The sequence below is a fragment of the Haplochromis burtoni genome, unplaced genomic scaffold, assembly GCF_018398535.1.
Source record: "Haplochromis burtoni strain Fernald_Lab_line unplaced genomic scaffold, NCSU_Asbu1 Contig_157, whole genome shotgun sequence".
Classification (NCBI taxonomy): domain Eukaryota; kingdom Metazoa; phylum Chordata; class Actinopteri; order Cichliformes; family Cichlidae; genus Haplochromis; species Haplochromis burtoni.
The window spans coordinates 555,871-571,961 of record NW_024582518.1 but is presented as its reverse complement, the minus strand read 5'-3'; the positions used below and the strand labels follow the sequence as shown (position 1 = coordinate 571,961).

The 16,091-nt window shown below is 38.5% G+C and overlaps 2 protein-coding genes across 2 annotated transcripts in view; both read right to left on the bottom strand.

Moving 5' to 3' along the window:
• Positions 1 to 1,690: 1,690 nt before the first annotated feature.
• Positions 1,691 to 8,781, bottom strand: LOC102311705 (coagulation factor X). Its single transcript, XM_005932731.3, has 8 exons — positions 8,647 to 8,781; positions 7,261 to 7,421; positions 6,989 to 7,013; positions 6,010 to 6,141; positions 5,582 to 5,862; positions 5,273 to 5,390; positions 4,396 to 4,583; positions 1,691 to 2,536 (listed from the first exon to the last, which is right to left on the bottom strand). The coding sequence occupies exons 1-8, from the start codon at positions 8,777 to 8,779 to the stop codon at positions 2,129 to 2,131; spliced, it is 1,446 nt and encodes a 481-aa protein (XP_005932793.3). The 5' UTR covers positions 8,780 to 8,781; the 3' UTR covers positions 1,691 to 2,128.
• A 175-nt stretch (positions 8,782 to 8,956) lies between these two features.
• The window catches only part of f10 (coagulation factor X), an 18,845-nt gene continuing 11,710 nt past the window's right edge, over positions 8,957 to 16,091 (bottom strand). Inside the window, exons 2-9 of the mRNA XM_005932730.2 lie at positions 14,417 to 14,577; positions 14,193 to 14,217; positions 13,909 to 14,022; positions 12,821 to 12,952; positions 12,380 to 12,669; positions 11,967 to 12,084; positions 11,268 to 11,455; positions 8,957 to 10,341 (exon numbers count right to left, since the gene is read on the bottom strand). Coding sequence (XP_005932792.1) covers positions 9,919 to 10,341; positions 11,268 to 11,455; positions 11,967 to 12,084; positions 12,380 to 12,669; positions 12,821 to 12,952; positions 13,909 to 14,022; positions 14,193 to 14,217; positions 14,417 to 14,577 — 1,451 coding nt within the window. The 3' untranslated portion in view covers positions 8,957 to 9,918. The remainder of the gene's footprint in view (positions 10,342 to 11,267; positions 11,456 to 11,966; positions 12,085 to 12,379; positions 12,670 to 12,820; positions 12,953 to 13,908; positions 14,023 to 14,192; positions 14,218 to 14,416; positions 14,578 to 16,091) is intronic.

Genomic DNA, 16,091 nt, shown 5'->3' with positions numbered 1-16,091 from the left:
TGAAGAAAACATAGTGCATCATAGGAAGCCCCCAACTGACTCAGGGTCACCCGATCCAACCATAACCTTTGTCAAATAGGAAAGTTTTAAGCCTAATCTTTAAAATAGAGATAGTGTCTGTCTCCTGAATCCAAACTGGAAGCTGTTCCATGGAAGAGGGGCCTAAAAACTGAAGACCCTGCCTCCATTTATATTTTTAAATATCCCAGGGACCACAAGTAAGCATGCAGTCTGCTATCTAGGTGCTTTAATGGAGTGATAGGGTGCTATGAGGTAATTAAGATAAGATGGGGCCTGAACTGATGAGCTAGTACTCCAAAAGTTGATTCTGGTCATCTGGATGTATTTTCAGTGGAAGAACCATTTCATCACTCATCCAAGTGACTTCTTCAGTCTCAGCTGACTGCAGGCTGCGATCACAGCATTGTAAGATGTACCCTTAGGCCCCCTCCTCGATTCAGAGATAGTCTTTCCCTTTTCTTTCGCCATCTTACAATGCTGTGATTGCAGCCATTCCCCAACTCTCTGTGAATGGTACTCATGGCCATTGATCAGTGGGCTTTGATCAGTGGTTGTTGATCAATGGTCATGAGAATTTGTATAATTATGATGAAGGAACTGACCTCCCAGCTCATTGTTCTCTCACTGGGCTGGTTTCAGTCATTATGCAAATGTACTGTTTATAAGATTTGGGGAAACCTGCAGTCAGCTGAGACTGAAGAAGTCACTTGGATGAGTGACAAAACGTTTCTCCTACTGAAAACACTACATCCAGATCAACAGAATCAACTTTTGGAAATTTACTTACCTGGATGATTGAGCATGGATCAAGATGATCAGCTAGTTTTTCAGCATTACTCTGAGACACGATGTTTTTAATTTTAGAGATGTTGCGCAAATGAAAGAAAGCAGCCTGACATTTTTGTTCAATATGCGCTTTTAAGAACATATTCTGATCAAAAACAACTCCAAGATTCCTCACAGTGTAACTGGAGGTAATTCCATTCAGAGTAAGTATCTGAGGACATATCATATTTCTAATATTTATACAGTTACCTCAGTTTCATTTGAATTTAGAAGCAGAAAAATGAGGTCATTCAGTAACTAATTTTTGTGTGTTATCTGGCTTCGTGGATAGTTGAGTATCATCTGCATAACAGTGAAAATGTATGCTATGCCTTCTAATGATATTTCCTAAGAGGGAGCATGTATAATGTGAAAAGAACTGGTTCTACCACGGAACCCTGTGGAACTCCATAATTATCCTCAGTGTGTTAAGAGGACTCTTCATTTACATGAAAAACAAAATGAATGAGATGAGTCCACTGTCAGAGGCCATAGAGTTTTGTAACAAGTCACCAAAGCTGTTTCTTTACTCTGAAACCTGACCGAAACTCTTCAGATAAACTCTTCCTCTACAGAAGATTTTTTGTGCTGTTTTATAACAAGTCTTTCAAGATGTTTGGAGATGAAAGGAAGGTTGGAAAATAGCCCATAATTATGTAGGACAGCTAGATCTTTTTTGTTTGCTTTACTCAGAAAAACAAAAAGAAACAAAAAGTGTGATTTTAAGAGGACATCACACTTCAAACTATTGCTATATTATTGTTACATTGCTGGAAGTTTTTTCAAATTCAGCTCAAAAGCTCATTTCTGTCAGCAACTCATAAAGAATACATGGACACAGACATGCTTTCCATTCTCACTTTAATCATACTGACCAACAAAATTATTAAATCAAGTTTCAGTGGATATGGCATGTTAGTGACAGTTTGTCCCTTTAATGGAATCAGTCTGAACAGAAAGAGTTAAACAGGAATCTGTGAACTGGAACATCAAACGGAGATCAAGACCATACAAAGCCAAAAGTGAGGGAAGGTTGGACAGAAATTCATCTCAAGTCATGAATTTGAAACAAAAACAAAATATTGATGATACATAAACCAAATTAAAAATATAAAAGTTCCAGGAGTAGTACCCTGAGGAACCTCATAAACAATTATTGACTCTAATTCTCTCTGTCACAGGTGGGACTTGTAGCTCTTTTCTTACAAGGATAAACATTCTTTCTCTGAAGGGATTACATGAGAGGCATAACTGTGAGTGTTGGTGGATGTTTACACATGTTTTACAGATAAAGCCTTTTTATTGCAAGATGCTGACTGCTGCCATTTGTGCCACTGTGCACCAGCTTCTTGATACCCTCATGGATCCATCGAATGTACCTGGACACCTGGGTGTAGAAGTTATACTTGCCCTTGCGTTCGCAGCCTTCGCCCCAACTCACAATGCCAGTGATGAAGTGGGTGTCATTATAACGTGTGATGTGTGGCCCACCACCATCACCTTGGCAAGCATCCCTAGATTTGTAGCCAGCACAGAACATGCCATTAGTGACTACAAACCGAGTGGAATTGATGCAGGTTTGACGGTCCACATAGGTTACAATGAGGTGCTTCATGATCATGGATGGAATCTGAGCCTCCCCAAGACGTCCAAAACCACTGACCACAGCTACTGGCTCCCGCATCAGGACCTGAGATTAAAGGTAAAAAATTTATCCAGAGTGGCAGCTATCTGTTTCTGATCCTGCATTTCTTTTATTTTGTCGTGTAAACATGGCATAACTACAGCTATGTAGTAACTACAGGTCTTCAACTGGAGTAGACACCCAGATAATTAAATGTTTAAGCTTAATTTGTGGAAAACACAAAGGCCTTCTTTTAAGGTAGATAAAATAGAGCGACTGCTCTAGCTTGTGGGAAAGTCAACCCTCAAAGTATTTGACCATTGGCCAAGAAGAAATCAGATTTAGGAACCAACTACTTACAGATGTGGGATTTGCACTGTAGCATTTAAAGATTCTGTGGTGTTTCAAAGGTGCAACATACAATAAATGACATGTTTATATTCAACTGTTTGCCCGTCCCTGATTTTTTTTATTTATTGTTGGATCTTGTGTAGCACTTCTTGTGAGGGTGATATATAAACTAAATTTTACTTACTGACTTTTTTTTTAAAACCTTCTTGCACATTTGTCACATTCACATGTTTTAGATCATCAAGCAAATGTTAATATTAGTCAGATACAGTTTTTAAATGATGATTTCATTTAAGAGAGTAGAAAAAAGCTATCCCAACCAATCTGACTCCCAAATGAATAACTGGATGTTCCATCCTTGGCAGCAAGAACTGTGAACAAACATTTGTGAAAAATGACAAAGGAGTTTTTCATATCACTGTGGAGGAATATTGTGTCACTCTTCTTTGCAGAATGGTTTTCAATCGCAAAGACTCAATTTATCTCAGATCTGGTGTCCACAATTACCCACAAGAATTTAAAAAAAAAAGAAGGTTTTTAACCCTTTCATGCATAGTGGTCACTACAGTGGACAACTATTCAAAGGCTGTTTTCTTGCATTTGTGTCAGTGTTCATGGTATACTTGCACTTAAAACATTACATTGGACACTGATGTGTCACTCCATACCCTGCCACCCACTGGTCCCTTAATGTTACTATAGATGTATGACGTGTTTCACTGAAATCATTGTTATTTAACCCTGTCATGCATGAATTATGACAACTTTGATCAGGATTTTTTTCTCAAGTGTTTTTATTCATCTTTTCATGGCTAAAGATAAATACTTAAGAAAACAAAATCCAGATTGCGCTTGTCATAATTAATGCATGAAAGGTTAATCATGTTATCAGTCCATGTATAATGCTGGAGCAGTACCTGCACTAAGTATCTGTGATGATTTTGGGGGCATTTTTTACTGACAAAGTTTCAGCCATTAAGTCTTGTCTTGTTATCTATTGCCTCAGACCACATTGTTCCTCTGACAAACTTTGATAAATTAATATTAGAAGCAATCTGAGCACTCCACCCTTTACATTGATGGGAAGGAGGTAGAAAGGGTAGAAAGGTTTACCCAATTACCCCAGAGACTGCTAGTAAACTACTACCGCTCCACCATCTAGAGCCTTCTGACCTACTGCTGTACACGCAGGTTTAACTGCTGTACTGTGGGGGACAAGAGGAAACTGCAGCGGCCGGCGGGTGGTGAGGGCAGCAGAGCAGGCAATTGGCACTTCACTAACCCCCCTCAGGGAAAATTATACTGGCAGATTTCAGTAGAAATCCAGTATCATCATCAAGGACTCCTCGCACCCTGGACACAGTGTTACTGTGCAGATACTTACGTTATTGCGTATTACACACATTCGCTGAGTAGCGAATAGATATACGTCTATTTATATCTTCTTCTCATATCCTAAAACAATCTCAATGTAAATCTACATGATGCCAACAGAGAGAACACAAACTGTGTTTCATCGTCTTGTAACAGTGACAATAAAGATCTATTCCATTGACACTAGCTTAAAGTTTCACCTTTTTGGCAAAGTCTTGCTCAGGAATGCAGACTGGCAGGATGAACCTCGTGAACTTGATAGGTGTAGCCAGTTTGATGAGTGCAATGTCATTATCATAGGTTTGCTCATTGTAGTTTCTGTGGGCGAGGACTGCTTCCACTTTGTGGTCAACTTCAGTACCTTCATTCACTGACCTGTCAAACTCACCTGAGTGCGGAGAAACAAACAAAACACTTTAATTACAACAGTCAAAACAAAAATGAACACATATATGACACCTACAAATCTGTGGTCACATCTGTAATCTGTTTTCCGAATTTACTGATGTAATAGGACTTGTTTTATTGCAGTCTGGCACTGATTTTTAGTTGGGGTTATGGAGCTGTTATTGCATGATTTTGCCAGAAGGGGGACGTAGCGTTGAGTGCGATAGGCTGCTGCAATGCTCCCATACTTCAGACAAGGAAAATTCTCCAGACAGAAAAACCAATATCATAAAGTATGTAATAGACGCGCCAGTCCATCGTGTCCAGCCTGGTTCTGCCAGAAGTTTCTTCCTGTTAAAAGGGAGTTTTTCCTTCTCAGTGTCGCCAAAGTGCTTGCTCAGGGGGTCATATGATTGTTGGGTTTTTCTATGTATGTATTATTGTAGGGTCTGCCTTACAATATAAAGCGTCTTGAGGTGACTGTTGTTGTGATTTGGCGCTGTATAAATAAACTTGAATTGAATTGGACCTGTGCCAAAGAAATTACAGAAAAGATTTATATAAAAGATTTATAAATTCTTATTAGGCAGACAGTCATCATTAAAATAAAACTTAAGCAGGTATTTTTGAATCTGAATGTGATGACCTAGAATTGTATGTGAAGGTTTGTAATTGGCTCATCAGACCTACCGAGCCTGATGTTGAAGTCATCTGACTGGTTTACACAGCTGGCAGCTGTCAGGATGATGTTTTCATTGAGTATTGTTCCTCCACAAAGAACTATTTCATTTTCATTGAAAAGGAGGGCCTAAGATATGAAAACAAACCATGCAAAATGAGACTGTTAAACCTGTCCAGAGTTGGAAGATGTGTGAGGATGACAAGCAATTCTATGAACTCTGTCAAAAAACAAAAAACTCACTTGAGATTGATAGTCTGTATCTGATCAATGTTTTTAATGCAGCTTCATGTTGTGGGTATGTTCATGTGTGCCTCTACCTGCCATGGACATTCTCCTGGTGGACAATACCCTGACTGGCGATATGACTCATCTTCTATTTCAGAGTCAATCAGACTTTCCAAAGTTGTCCAGGTCTTTGTTGGAATTTGGGTTCTCTTTTCAGCCACTAAATCGGACATTAAATCAGCATCCTGGATCGGCTCTGTGGAGTTTACACTGGTGTTAAGTGCAGTTATATTCCCCTCCATTGTTTTTGTCTGATGGTCCCTCAAAACTGTCTGCAGCCCTTTGGGGAGGATGAAACCACATCTGATGGTCTCTGCAAGAGTTTTATATAAATTAGACGTTGGATTTTGTCACCAGAAAGTTTAGTTTCACTTTTTATAGTTTCTAATGTCTGATCTGTGATGTATTTCACTGCTCTGCTATCAGAGTAAAAGACCAGGTAGATTCTTAAGACTCTCACCATTGAAATGGCAGGATTTTTTATCAGATGCCAGGAAGTACCCATCAGCACAGGAGCACTGAACACTTCCCTGGATCACATTGCAGAAATGTTCACAGCCGCCATTTTTGTTCTTACAGAGCTGAGGAAGAACTGCAAATACACAGACACTGTTAGGATTCTGCACTCCTCCTTGTGTGTGGCAGTTAAAGTGTTAACAATTCAGAGAGACTGTAGTTATGCTTAGCATCTGAACAAGCACCACATCACCAGTATCCCAGCTAGGATTAATCTTAGATACATATCTCTTTTCATGTACAATTTTCACCTATTTGAAAAACATTACTGTGATTTCTGTCCAGTTTTGAAGACAGTTGGAGAAACTATACCAGAGCAAGGCTCTAGGCCCAGATAACATCAGCCCCAGTATTCTGAGGACCTGTGGTAGCTAAGTGTGTTACCGAGTCAAATTTATAACCTGAGACTGAAGCAGCGGGAAACAAATCCCATGTGATTCCTGTACTGAAGCAGCTTGTACTCTTTGTTATTGTGGGTCCTTTACCTTACAATATAAAGTGCATTGAGGCAACTGGTGTTGCTATTTGGTACTATATGAATTGAAAGAAAAAAAGAAAAATTGGTACTGTCAGAGCTATCATGAAGGTAAGACTAGTCTAAACATTTGTTGACCCTCTGCAGTTTGTATACAGATCCAGTCAGATTGTCTGTCTGGTTGACGCTATCTATGCAAGTATTAATTGTATAAATGATGACTGTTACATGCGTATATTTGTTGTTTAAAATCCACGTTTTATAATTTAGTAATTAAATTACTTGGAACAAACAAAACTCTGGAGTTTACCACTTGGAAAGCCTATCGTTTTAGTTTAGTTTTAGGTTTGTTTTTCTTCATTTCTTTTCATTTGGCTTCTTATTTTTCTTTTCATTAATTAAGCAGATGTAGCTGAACATATAGTAGCTAATGTGAAATAAAACTCACCAGAGTAAACAGCCCAGAAGGTTTTCTACACACAAAAAAAACAACAGTTAGAATTCAGGAGTCATTAAACAGGACTCTTTATAGTTTTTTCTGGGGGTTTTCTAACATTTAAATGTAAAAAAAAAAAAAACTAATCTAATAACAAACATAAAAGCTCAGACTTGAGTCTGCAACTGAATTTTTAACTGTGCATCACACACTCTAGTGGAATCTAAGAATGAAAATGCAGGTGTAGAAATGAGCTGAGTAGCTCCTTTTTAAATTTAACCAACTGTCTTCTGGGTGTCTTCAAAGTACTCGCGAGCCTCTTCAAAGTCGCACTGTTCCTCGTAGCACTCCCGCTCCAGGTTCCCCTGTCTGAACTCTTCCATAAATGTATTGGCCCGTTTGGGCCGCAGGAACACAGTGTTGGCCTCGGGAGCTGAACGAAACACTAAAAACACAAAAGTGTGAATTTACAGGTTGTTTCCTGTGGCACATTTAGTCACAACTGGAAGAACTGAGCAACTGAAAAACTGGAGGCTCTGCCATGTTAGGTTAACACATAATGAATAACTAAAACTAACTGAAGTGTTAAAAAGTTAACAGAGGATAAAAAATTAAATAATCAGTCATTTAATTTCTACTGGTGCTTTGACAGCTTTGATTATAGCTGTTATATATTCATTTTTGTCTACAGTACTTTTTCAAAAATCTTAAGCCACGCCTCTGCTTACCCACCAATGGCTCTGTCCTCCACTGCAAGATAACAATCTGCAACTCACCTTGACCTGTGCGGTCCCCAGTCATCCTCCTAGCCTCCCCATGGTATCATACAAACTCTAATAAAAGACTTAAAGCAAACCATTCCCTTTGGTCCAAGTTTGGCTTTTGCTCTTGAGACAGTTTATCAACAGTTGCACTGTTTAGTGGCATGACATGATCTATAGAAAATGCCAAAGATAACGCAGTTTGACAGACATAAAATAGTATTATAGCACCAATGAGGTGATTCCCAAACAGCTATTAGCTCTTCAAATGTATTCTTAAAAAATGAAGACTGAACAGTGAAGGCCCAAATAAGACGTGGCAAATTTTAAAGAAATTACAAGAAAGCTGCCCAAGAGAGTTCAGACTGTGCTGAAGAATTTTACAATTCATAAAACGTGTGTTTGCACATGTAAATAAATTTGCTTACAAAGTGTAAAGAAATGAGCGGAAGTCTTTTTTGCACATTAGTGTACAAATTCATGAAGTCACTGTTTAAATGTGATTTGAATTAAGAAGATTAGACGTCATGATGTTAATGGATTAATTTATACTTTTAGTATAATTTAAATAAAATTTAATAATTGAATTTAATAACTATTTAATCATTATGTTTAAGGCTGCATTGGAGGTTACAATTTTTGTGTGTAATATTTTACTTAGCCATCCCCATTGTTTGTTTGTTTTTAACCACTAAGTTACTATAGTGATAATGATGCTATTTTGACACTGACTAAATATTGTCTGTTTGTTATAACCTATAACATTGGACACACAGCAATTTTTCTAATTATCACTACTGTAGTAACAGTAGCTGTAGTAACAGCAGGTTTTTATGCCACTTGAATATTTTTGTCAGTCAACTAAGGAACAACAATAACACAGCAATAGGTCAAAGGTCACTCTCTTACCTTTTCCTTGACTGAAGACCTGAAGGAAACATTGAAGAAGGCAGAACAGGAGGAGAGACGCAGACATGATGCTGACCGCCATGACACTGACTGAACTGCTGACACACACACACACGTACGCACACACACACATACACACTAGTGACTCACAACAGCAGTATAAACCTCAGATATTGTATCATGTTTTTAACAGTCTGTTAAATGGAGTTCATTTATAACTGGCCTGAAATAAAGATGTCAGTCTGGTCCCAGGTTATTTTACTGGTGTGCATTTTTGTGTACATATAAACATCCAGTCCTTATAAAATTATTAGTTTTTTGACATTTTATTCACATGATTCTCTAAAGAGTTAAAAGACCACGCAGTTTCCCGTAAACGCTCTGTTCTTGAAGTGGACTCTGCCCTTTCCTTTAAAAACAAGCAAAACAAGCAGAAGGTCTCCATGTTTGTTTGTTTGAGGTAAACAAGGATAGATTTCATTACTGACATTTTTACATAACATTGAGTTTATCCAGATCAAGTAATAAGATGGTTCTTTAAAACCATTGTGCCACAAATTTTACATTTTCTTGAGCAAAAACACAATTTTGTAAAACAACTTTTTTCCAAACTGTCACTGGAGATTCTTCCACATTTTGAATTACTATTATAAATACAAGCTATACTTATCATTAAATGACATCAGGCTTCAACATGTTCTTATAGTTTGCTTTTATTTGCTTCATGTTCAGTTTAAAAGCTTGTTTCTATCAGTGACTCATGAAGCATACATGGAACAAAACATTGAATTACATTTTAAAAAAATGTAATTATACTAAAAAAAATGTATTCAATCAAATTTCAGAGGATGTATCCTGTTTGAGATAGTATACATCTTTGATGGAAACAATCTCATGAGAAAGACTTACAGAAGAATCAGTGAACCAACCAAAACACGAAACATCTAAAGTGGAAATTAAGACCAAAATCAGAGCCCAGAGGAAATGATGGACTTGAATTGTTCAGAAATATGATGTCAGATGATTGCCCTGGAAAAATAAACATTAATACAAAATTAATGTTACATAAAATAAAATTAAAAATACAAAGGACCAAGAGTAGTACCCTGAGGAACCCCCAAATAATTACTGACTCTAATTCTGTTCGTCACAGGTAGGATTTGCAGCTCTTTGCAGCACTAGGATGAATAGGTTTCTCTGACTGTTCATTAGTGATTACATGAGTGGTGCAAAGTCTGGCCGATCTCTGCTCAGTGGATGTTGACAGATGTTTTACAGATAAAGCCTTGTTATTTGGGCATGGTTCCTCTTCATCCTGCTGCCGGTCTTGTTTTTTTGGATCAGCGTCTTCATACCATCACGGATCCATTGAATGTACTTGGACACCTGGGTGTAAACACCATACTTGCCCTTGCGTGCACAGCCTTCACCCCAGCTCACAACGCCAGTGACAAAGTAGGTGTCACGGTAACGTGTGACATGAGGCCCGCCACTGTCACCTTGGCAGGCATCCTTGGCTATTGTGTCATAACCAGCACAAAACATACGCTGCGAGATACGTAAAGGAGTGGATTCGATGCAGGTTCGACGGTCCACATAAGGTACAGATAGGCGCTGCAAGATGCTGGATGGCTCCCGACCCTCGCCGAGACGTCCAAAACCGCTAACCATGCCATCCGGCTGCTGCATCAGGACCTGACAATAGAGGTAATCCATGTATGATTGTCCACATAAGGTACAGATAGGCGCTGTATAAACGTCACATAATCAAACAAATTTGGTAAATTCCTTTTTGGTTGTTTTTTCTTTTCTTTATGTTTCTTTCTTTCTTTTTTCTTTCTTTTTTTTAAAAATATGAACTAAAGATTAAGGCTGCATACACAAATGTTTTGCTCAACCAAACCTTTTTATAAGCTTCTCTGTTCAAGTATAAAATCTAGTTGTTTATCAATAGTCTGAAGTAATATGAAAAAGTTTATTAAGCAAGATAAAACTTTTTGCTTTTACTAATTGCACCGTCACCTCAAAATTAGATTTTCCATTACATTTTGCATTATTGACATCAGGGGATTCTCAGAATTTTAGTGAGAAACAAAATAAAACTCATGTGGCACCAGCAGCAGTATCTGCATCCTCTTTGGCCTCATATGAGAAATCTATTATTAATCTAGGTGTGATGGGTTCTCTAAAGCTCAATTCTCATGTGAACAGAGTGGTAAAACCCTGTTTTTTCCAGTTCTAGCTGTGGTTAAAAATTAAGCCTCCTTTGTCCAAACGTAACTTTGCTTTTATAACATCTTGTCTTAATCACCCAGGACTCGTTGCTCAACTACAGCTGATGCAAAATGCTGCAGCTCGCTTTTTATCTGCTGCAAGCAACATTATGTCAGTCCAATTTCACCTTCAGTTCACGGACTTCCAGTTCATTTACAAATCCAAGTCTCTTAATGATTGCACCCCCATTTTATCTATATCAGCTGCTGCATCCATCTGTCCCACCTTGTTGTCTACGTCTCTATGCTCTCTTTTATGTTTGGTGTTACAACACTTTGGTCAGGCCTGTTATGTATAAATAAAAGTGATATGTAATGGTATAGTATGATATGATTTTAAAAATTCACCTTTTCAGCAAATTCTTGCTCAGGAATGCAGGCTGGCACAATGAACCTGCTGAATTTGATGGGTGTGGTTAATTTGATGAGTGCAATGTCATTGTGGTAGGTGTCTGCCTTGTACCCTCTGTGGGTGAGGATCGTGTCCACAATATGGTCAGCTTCAGTGCCCTCATTTACCAACCTGTCAAATTCACCTGAGTGCAGAGAAAAAGCAAAGATGTTCAGCGATGTTTTAATGAAAAATCATAGTAATTAAATTTTTTTACAGCATACAAAGCGCTTTGAAAACAGAACACTGTTAATCACGTCCCGATAAGGGACATGGCCTAAAACCTGTGCGTAACCAACAAAAAGTTCTAAACTGCACTATTTCTACCAACTTAAAAAATGCACACAATAACCTCAGCATTGGTAATGTTCTATATTAAAAAATTGTAAGTGATCATTATTTCTTTTTTACAGAAGTTGACAAAAGGGTATATCTGTACCATATCTCATACTTTGAAAAAAATACCCACATTAAAATCTGTTATAAAATTTATCATATTAAATATACAATTGAAAAATATGTCATATGGACCATAAAGTTAAGTTAAAAATCATAAATGAGATTTATAACTTCTTAATAGGCATAAAGACATTATTACCTTAATGTGATGAACTAGAATTATATACACAGGTTTACAATTGGTTCATCAAACCTACCGAGCCTCACGTTGAAGTAACGTGACTGGTTCATGCAGTGGGCAGCAGTCAGGATGATGTATTGATTGAGTATTGTTCCTCCACAAAACCCAATATTATCTTCATTCACAAGGAGAGCCTATGAGGACAAAAACAGCCACCCACCCCCCCCAAAAAATGAAAAAAACATTTGAATTGACGATACAAAACCTGTGCAGAGGTCTAAGACATGTGAAAATGAAGTTTAATGCTATGAACTCTTAGGTGTCAGCTGAGTATTGATAATGCCTTCTAGATGTTTACCCTGAGGGAATCATGTGATCGATTGAAGGTGATAGTATGGGTTAGGGTTACTTTTTACTGAAACAGAAACTGTATCTGGCGGGTAAGTTCTTAAATTATAATCCCAAAACGTTTTGTGAAAGAGTCTCTACCTGCCATGGGCATTGTCCTGGTGGACAGTCCTCCCCGTTGACAATACGAGTCATTTTCGCCATTTCAGACTGAATCATCTTTTCCAAATTAGGATAATGTGCCACGTTTTGGCTTTTGTTCTCAGACACTGAGGACATTGGACCAGCATCCTGGACATAAGGCTGTGTTGTTAAGTTGATGTTGCCGGTGCTGTTAAACTTAGTTATGTTCCCGTCTGTTGTGTTTTTCCTCTCATACCAGAAAACAGTCCGAACGGCTTTGCTGCTGATGGCACCACATTTGTACGTTTCTGAAAGAGTTTGTATGGTAATGAGAGGTTGAGTTTTGGGACCAGAAGATTTCAACATTATGGTTTCCAAAGTCTGATCTGTGATCTAGGTGCTCTTTTACTGTTCTGCCATCTGAGTAAAAGACTATTCACATTCTTAAGCCTCTCTCACCGTTGGAGTGGCAGGATTTGTCATCTGATGCCAGGAAGTATCCATCAGCACAGAAGCAATGAATTCTTCTCTGTATCACATCGCAGAAATGTTCACAACCACCATTTCTGTCCTCACAGAGCTGAGGAATAACTGCAAAGACGCAGACACAGTTAAGATAGATGGTGCCACTGTTAAAAAAACAAAGTGGGTTTCTGAAAGAACTTTTACATCGTCACAGATGTGCATGGTTTACAATTTGGAATGGTTGAGATTATGCTTAACATCTGAACAATTGCCAAACTCCCAGTATCCTGGTTATATTCATATCTATCCCTTCATACAGAATGTTCATCTACCCAAAGTCTGTGATCCTATGTAAGGGTAGGAACATAGAATGACCATGAAATCGAGTTTGGCTTTTATGATCTTCACCAAAATAGAAAAGTATGGCATCCGCATCACTGTTGACGCTGCCCAAATCTGTGTCAATTTCTCACTCCCCTCACTTGTGAACAAGAAGATACTTGAAATCCTCCACTTAGGGCAGTAACTTATCCCTTACCCAGAGTGGGTGTTCCTCCCTTTTTCAGCACCTCCTTCCATCAGCCAGAACACAGAAAAGTTGTTATGGATGGGTCCACAATAACAATGACCCAAAACATGCTGACAATGCAGAAAGTGGCCACAGGAACCCTGCGTCCATGAAACAGCTCATGTTGTAACAGGGTCTTTGGTTCCTTTTCTTCTGCAGATTTTTACTATTGTTTACCATCCTACCTCAAGAAAGGTCAGGCTATCCCAGGAAAACTAGCGAGAGGAGGCTCAGCCAGCCATGTTTTTGTCCCCACTGCTATCTATACTGAAGTAATATAACCTCCAGAAAGGTTAGAAAACTCCTTCTGAAATGAGCAGTTTTCCCTTTTTGTGGCAATAGTTTTTTTTCAGATAAGATACTGAAAATGGATGGGAGCTTTCAAACATTAGCAAAACTTGACCAAAACTTAACTATTACTAACCTTACAGTATACCTACAAGATTGTATTATTGACCAGAATAAGTTAATATGTTTTTCTGAAAGGCAGTAAGTGAAATTTGAAGTTCTTCACCAATTTCACAGTTGAAGCCCTTGTACCCTTCTTGGCAGTAGCAAGCGTAGCTGCCAATTCCATCTTTGCATTGGCCGCCATTAACACAGGGTGATGATATACACGCATCTCCATCTGTGGGACAGCAGATTGAAGCAAGTGTTTGACTGTAGTGGTCAAAGTACAAGGTTACATTTTAGCAGCTGTCCTCTTTCAGTTGGTAATTGTACATATATTCTAATGTCCTTTCAGGGTATTATTTGTAAAGTTTCAGCATTTCTAAGATTTTTAATACAAAAACTTACCAATATACTTGGCCCAGAATTCATCCTGAAAAAACACAAAAGAAAATTAAATTGCTCAAAAGATCTAAAAGCCAGATTTTCCATCACTAAATAATAGTTAATAATGGAAAATACCATAATTTAGACATATGATTCCTAATATTTACAATAATCTTTTCTAATATTTCCTAAAATTTTGTAATGTTTGAGTGCAAATTTAAATGTATTAAAATAAAGGTTAATACAGTTTTTTCTTTGTCTTCAAATATCTCTCGCGCCTCTTCCCAGCTACAGCGCTCCTCCACACATTCTCTTTCCATATTGCCTTTTTTCCACTCCTCAAAAATGCTGTTAGCTCGTATCCTTCGATTCAGCACTTGATTGGCCACTTGGCTGTCTAAGAAGACTGAGAAAAAAAAAAGTAAAACATTAAATTAAACATCGGTATTTAATTTAATGATTTCGTTTTAGTGCATTTTGAAAAAGTCATGAAGCAACACTTGAAGTGCCAGAAACACTTCTTCTAATGTCCACTTGAGGCTGGCTCCTAAAGTGAATGAGTCCCCATAGACACCCATGTTAAAATGTCCATCTTTACAGTTAAAATAACATATTTACAGTCTGATACAAATAACTCCTTTCTATAGCTAATTTTGCCCTTCATAACAGCTGCACACTTCCTTAAGTTTAACATGTTAACATAAAAAAGACACTGACAGTCTGTTACAGGGCAAACACAGAGAGACAGACAACCATTCGCACTCACATTCATGTCTATGGGCAGCCCGCCCCTTCTGGAATATTCTTAATGTAATTACCTAACACAGTGGTTCCCAAACTCTTTTTGTTCGGCCCCCCTTTGTTTTACAAAAAAAATGTTCGCGCCCCCCCCTCGCACGCGTGCACACATGCACGCGCGCACACACAAGCATGCACAAACACATCCTCCAACCACACACACACCCATACTTTGCTCCATTGCAGTTTATTTCACAGCTCAAACATTTAGTAAACAATTAAGCAAATACAAGTAATCTGCAATAAATTGCAGGTAGTAATAAAATAAACCACTCTCTTTTACGCTATGTCCGCAGCTGCACGAGTATTTTTGAAAACGCAGTTGTTTCGTCAACGGCGTTTCAAATCACGGAAAACTGAGATTTTTTAAAAACTCCTTGGAATACAGAGTTCGTTGCAACGTCAAAGGTATGTGCCTTTTTTCACGTCATGCTGTGCGCCACGTTATTGTTTACATGGGATGAATTGCAGAATGACAGATAGAGACAAAATACTGTTAATCTGACTAGGTCTGACCTAACAGATAATATGACTTGCTGTGTCTTAATGGTTCTTATACCATTTCCATTGTCTATTTTCTACGGATTATCTATAGCTGAAGCTATATAGCTATCTATCTAAATAGCTGAAACTCTGGAAACTCTGGAGCACAAAGGCATTCATAGGCATTCATGTACTGTTTCCCAGTAGAACACACCCAGAACACCTCACCCTCAGCTGACTCCTTCTGATGTGGAGGATTACCATCTGTAATTTGAGACCTGCCAAATGACTGAATTTCTTACCCTATGGCTAAGGCTGAGCACAGCCACTCTTTGGAGAAAACTAATTTCTGAAACTGTGATCTGTTGGCCATTACCCAGTGCTAGTGGCCATAGATGAGGTTGGGAAGTAGGCTGCTGGTAAATTGCTCTCTCTCACTGATGGACCAGTGTGGTGCAGGGTCAATGTCTCCTCCCCTCACATGTGACACTCCAACCTTTCATTGCAGAGGACTATGGCTTCAGATGTGGAAGTGCTGATTCTCATACTGTCATGGTTCTGGGTCCGTTGGACCCAGAACTAGTCCAGGACCCGGGGCTTAAGCAAACGGCCAGAATGGCTGAACTGGGGGGGTGGGGA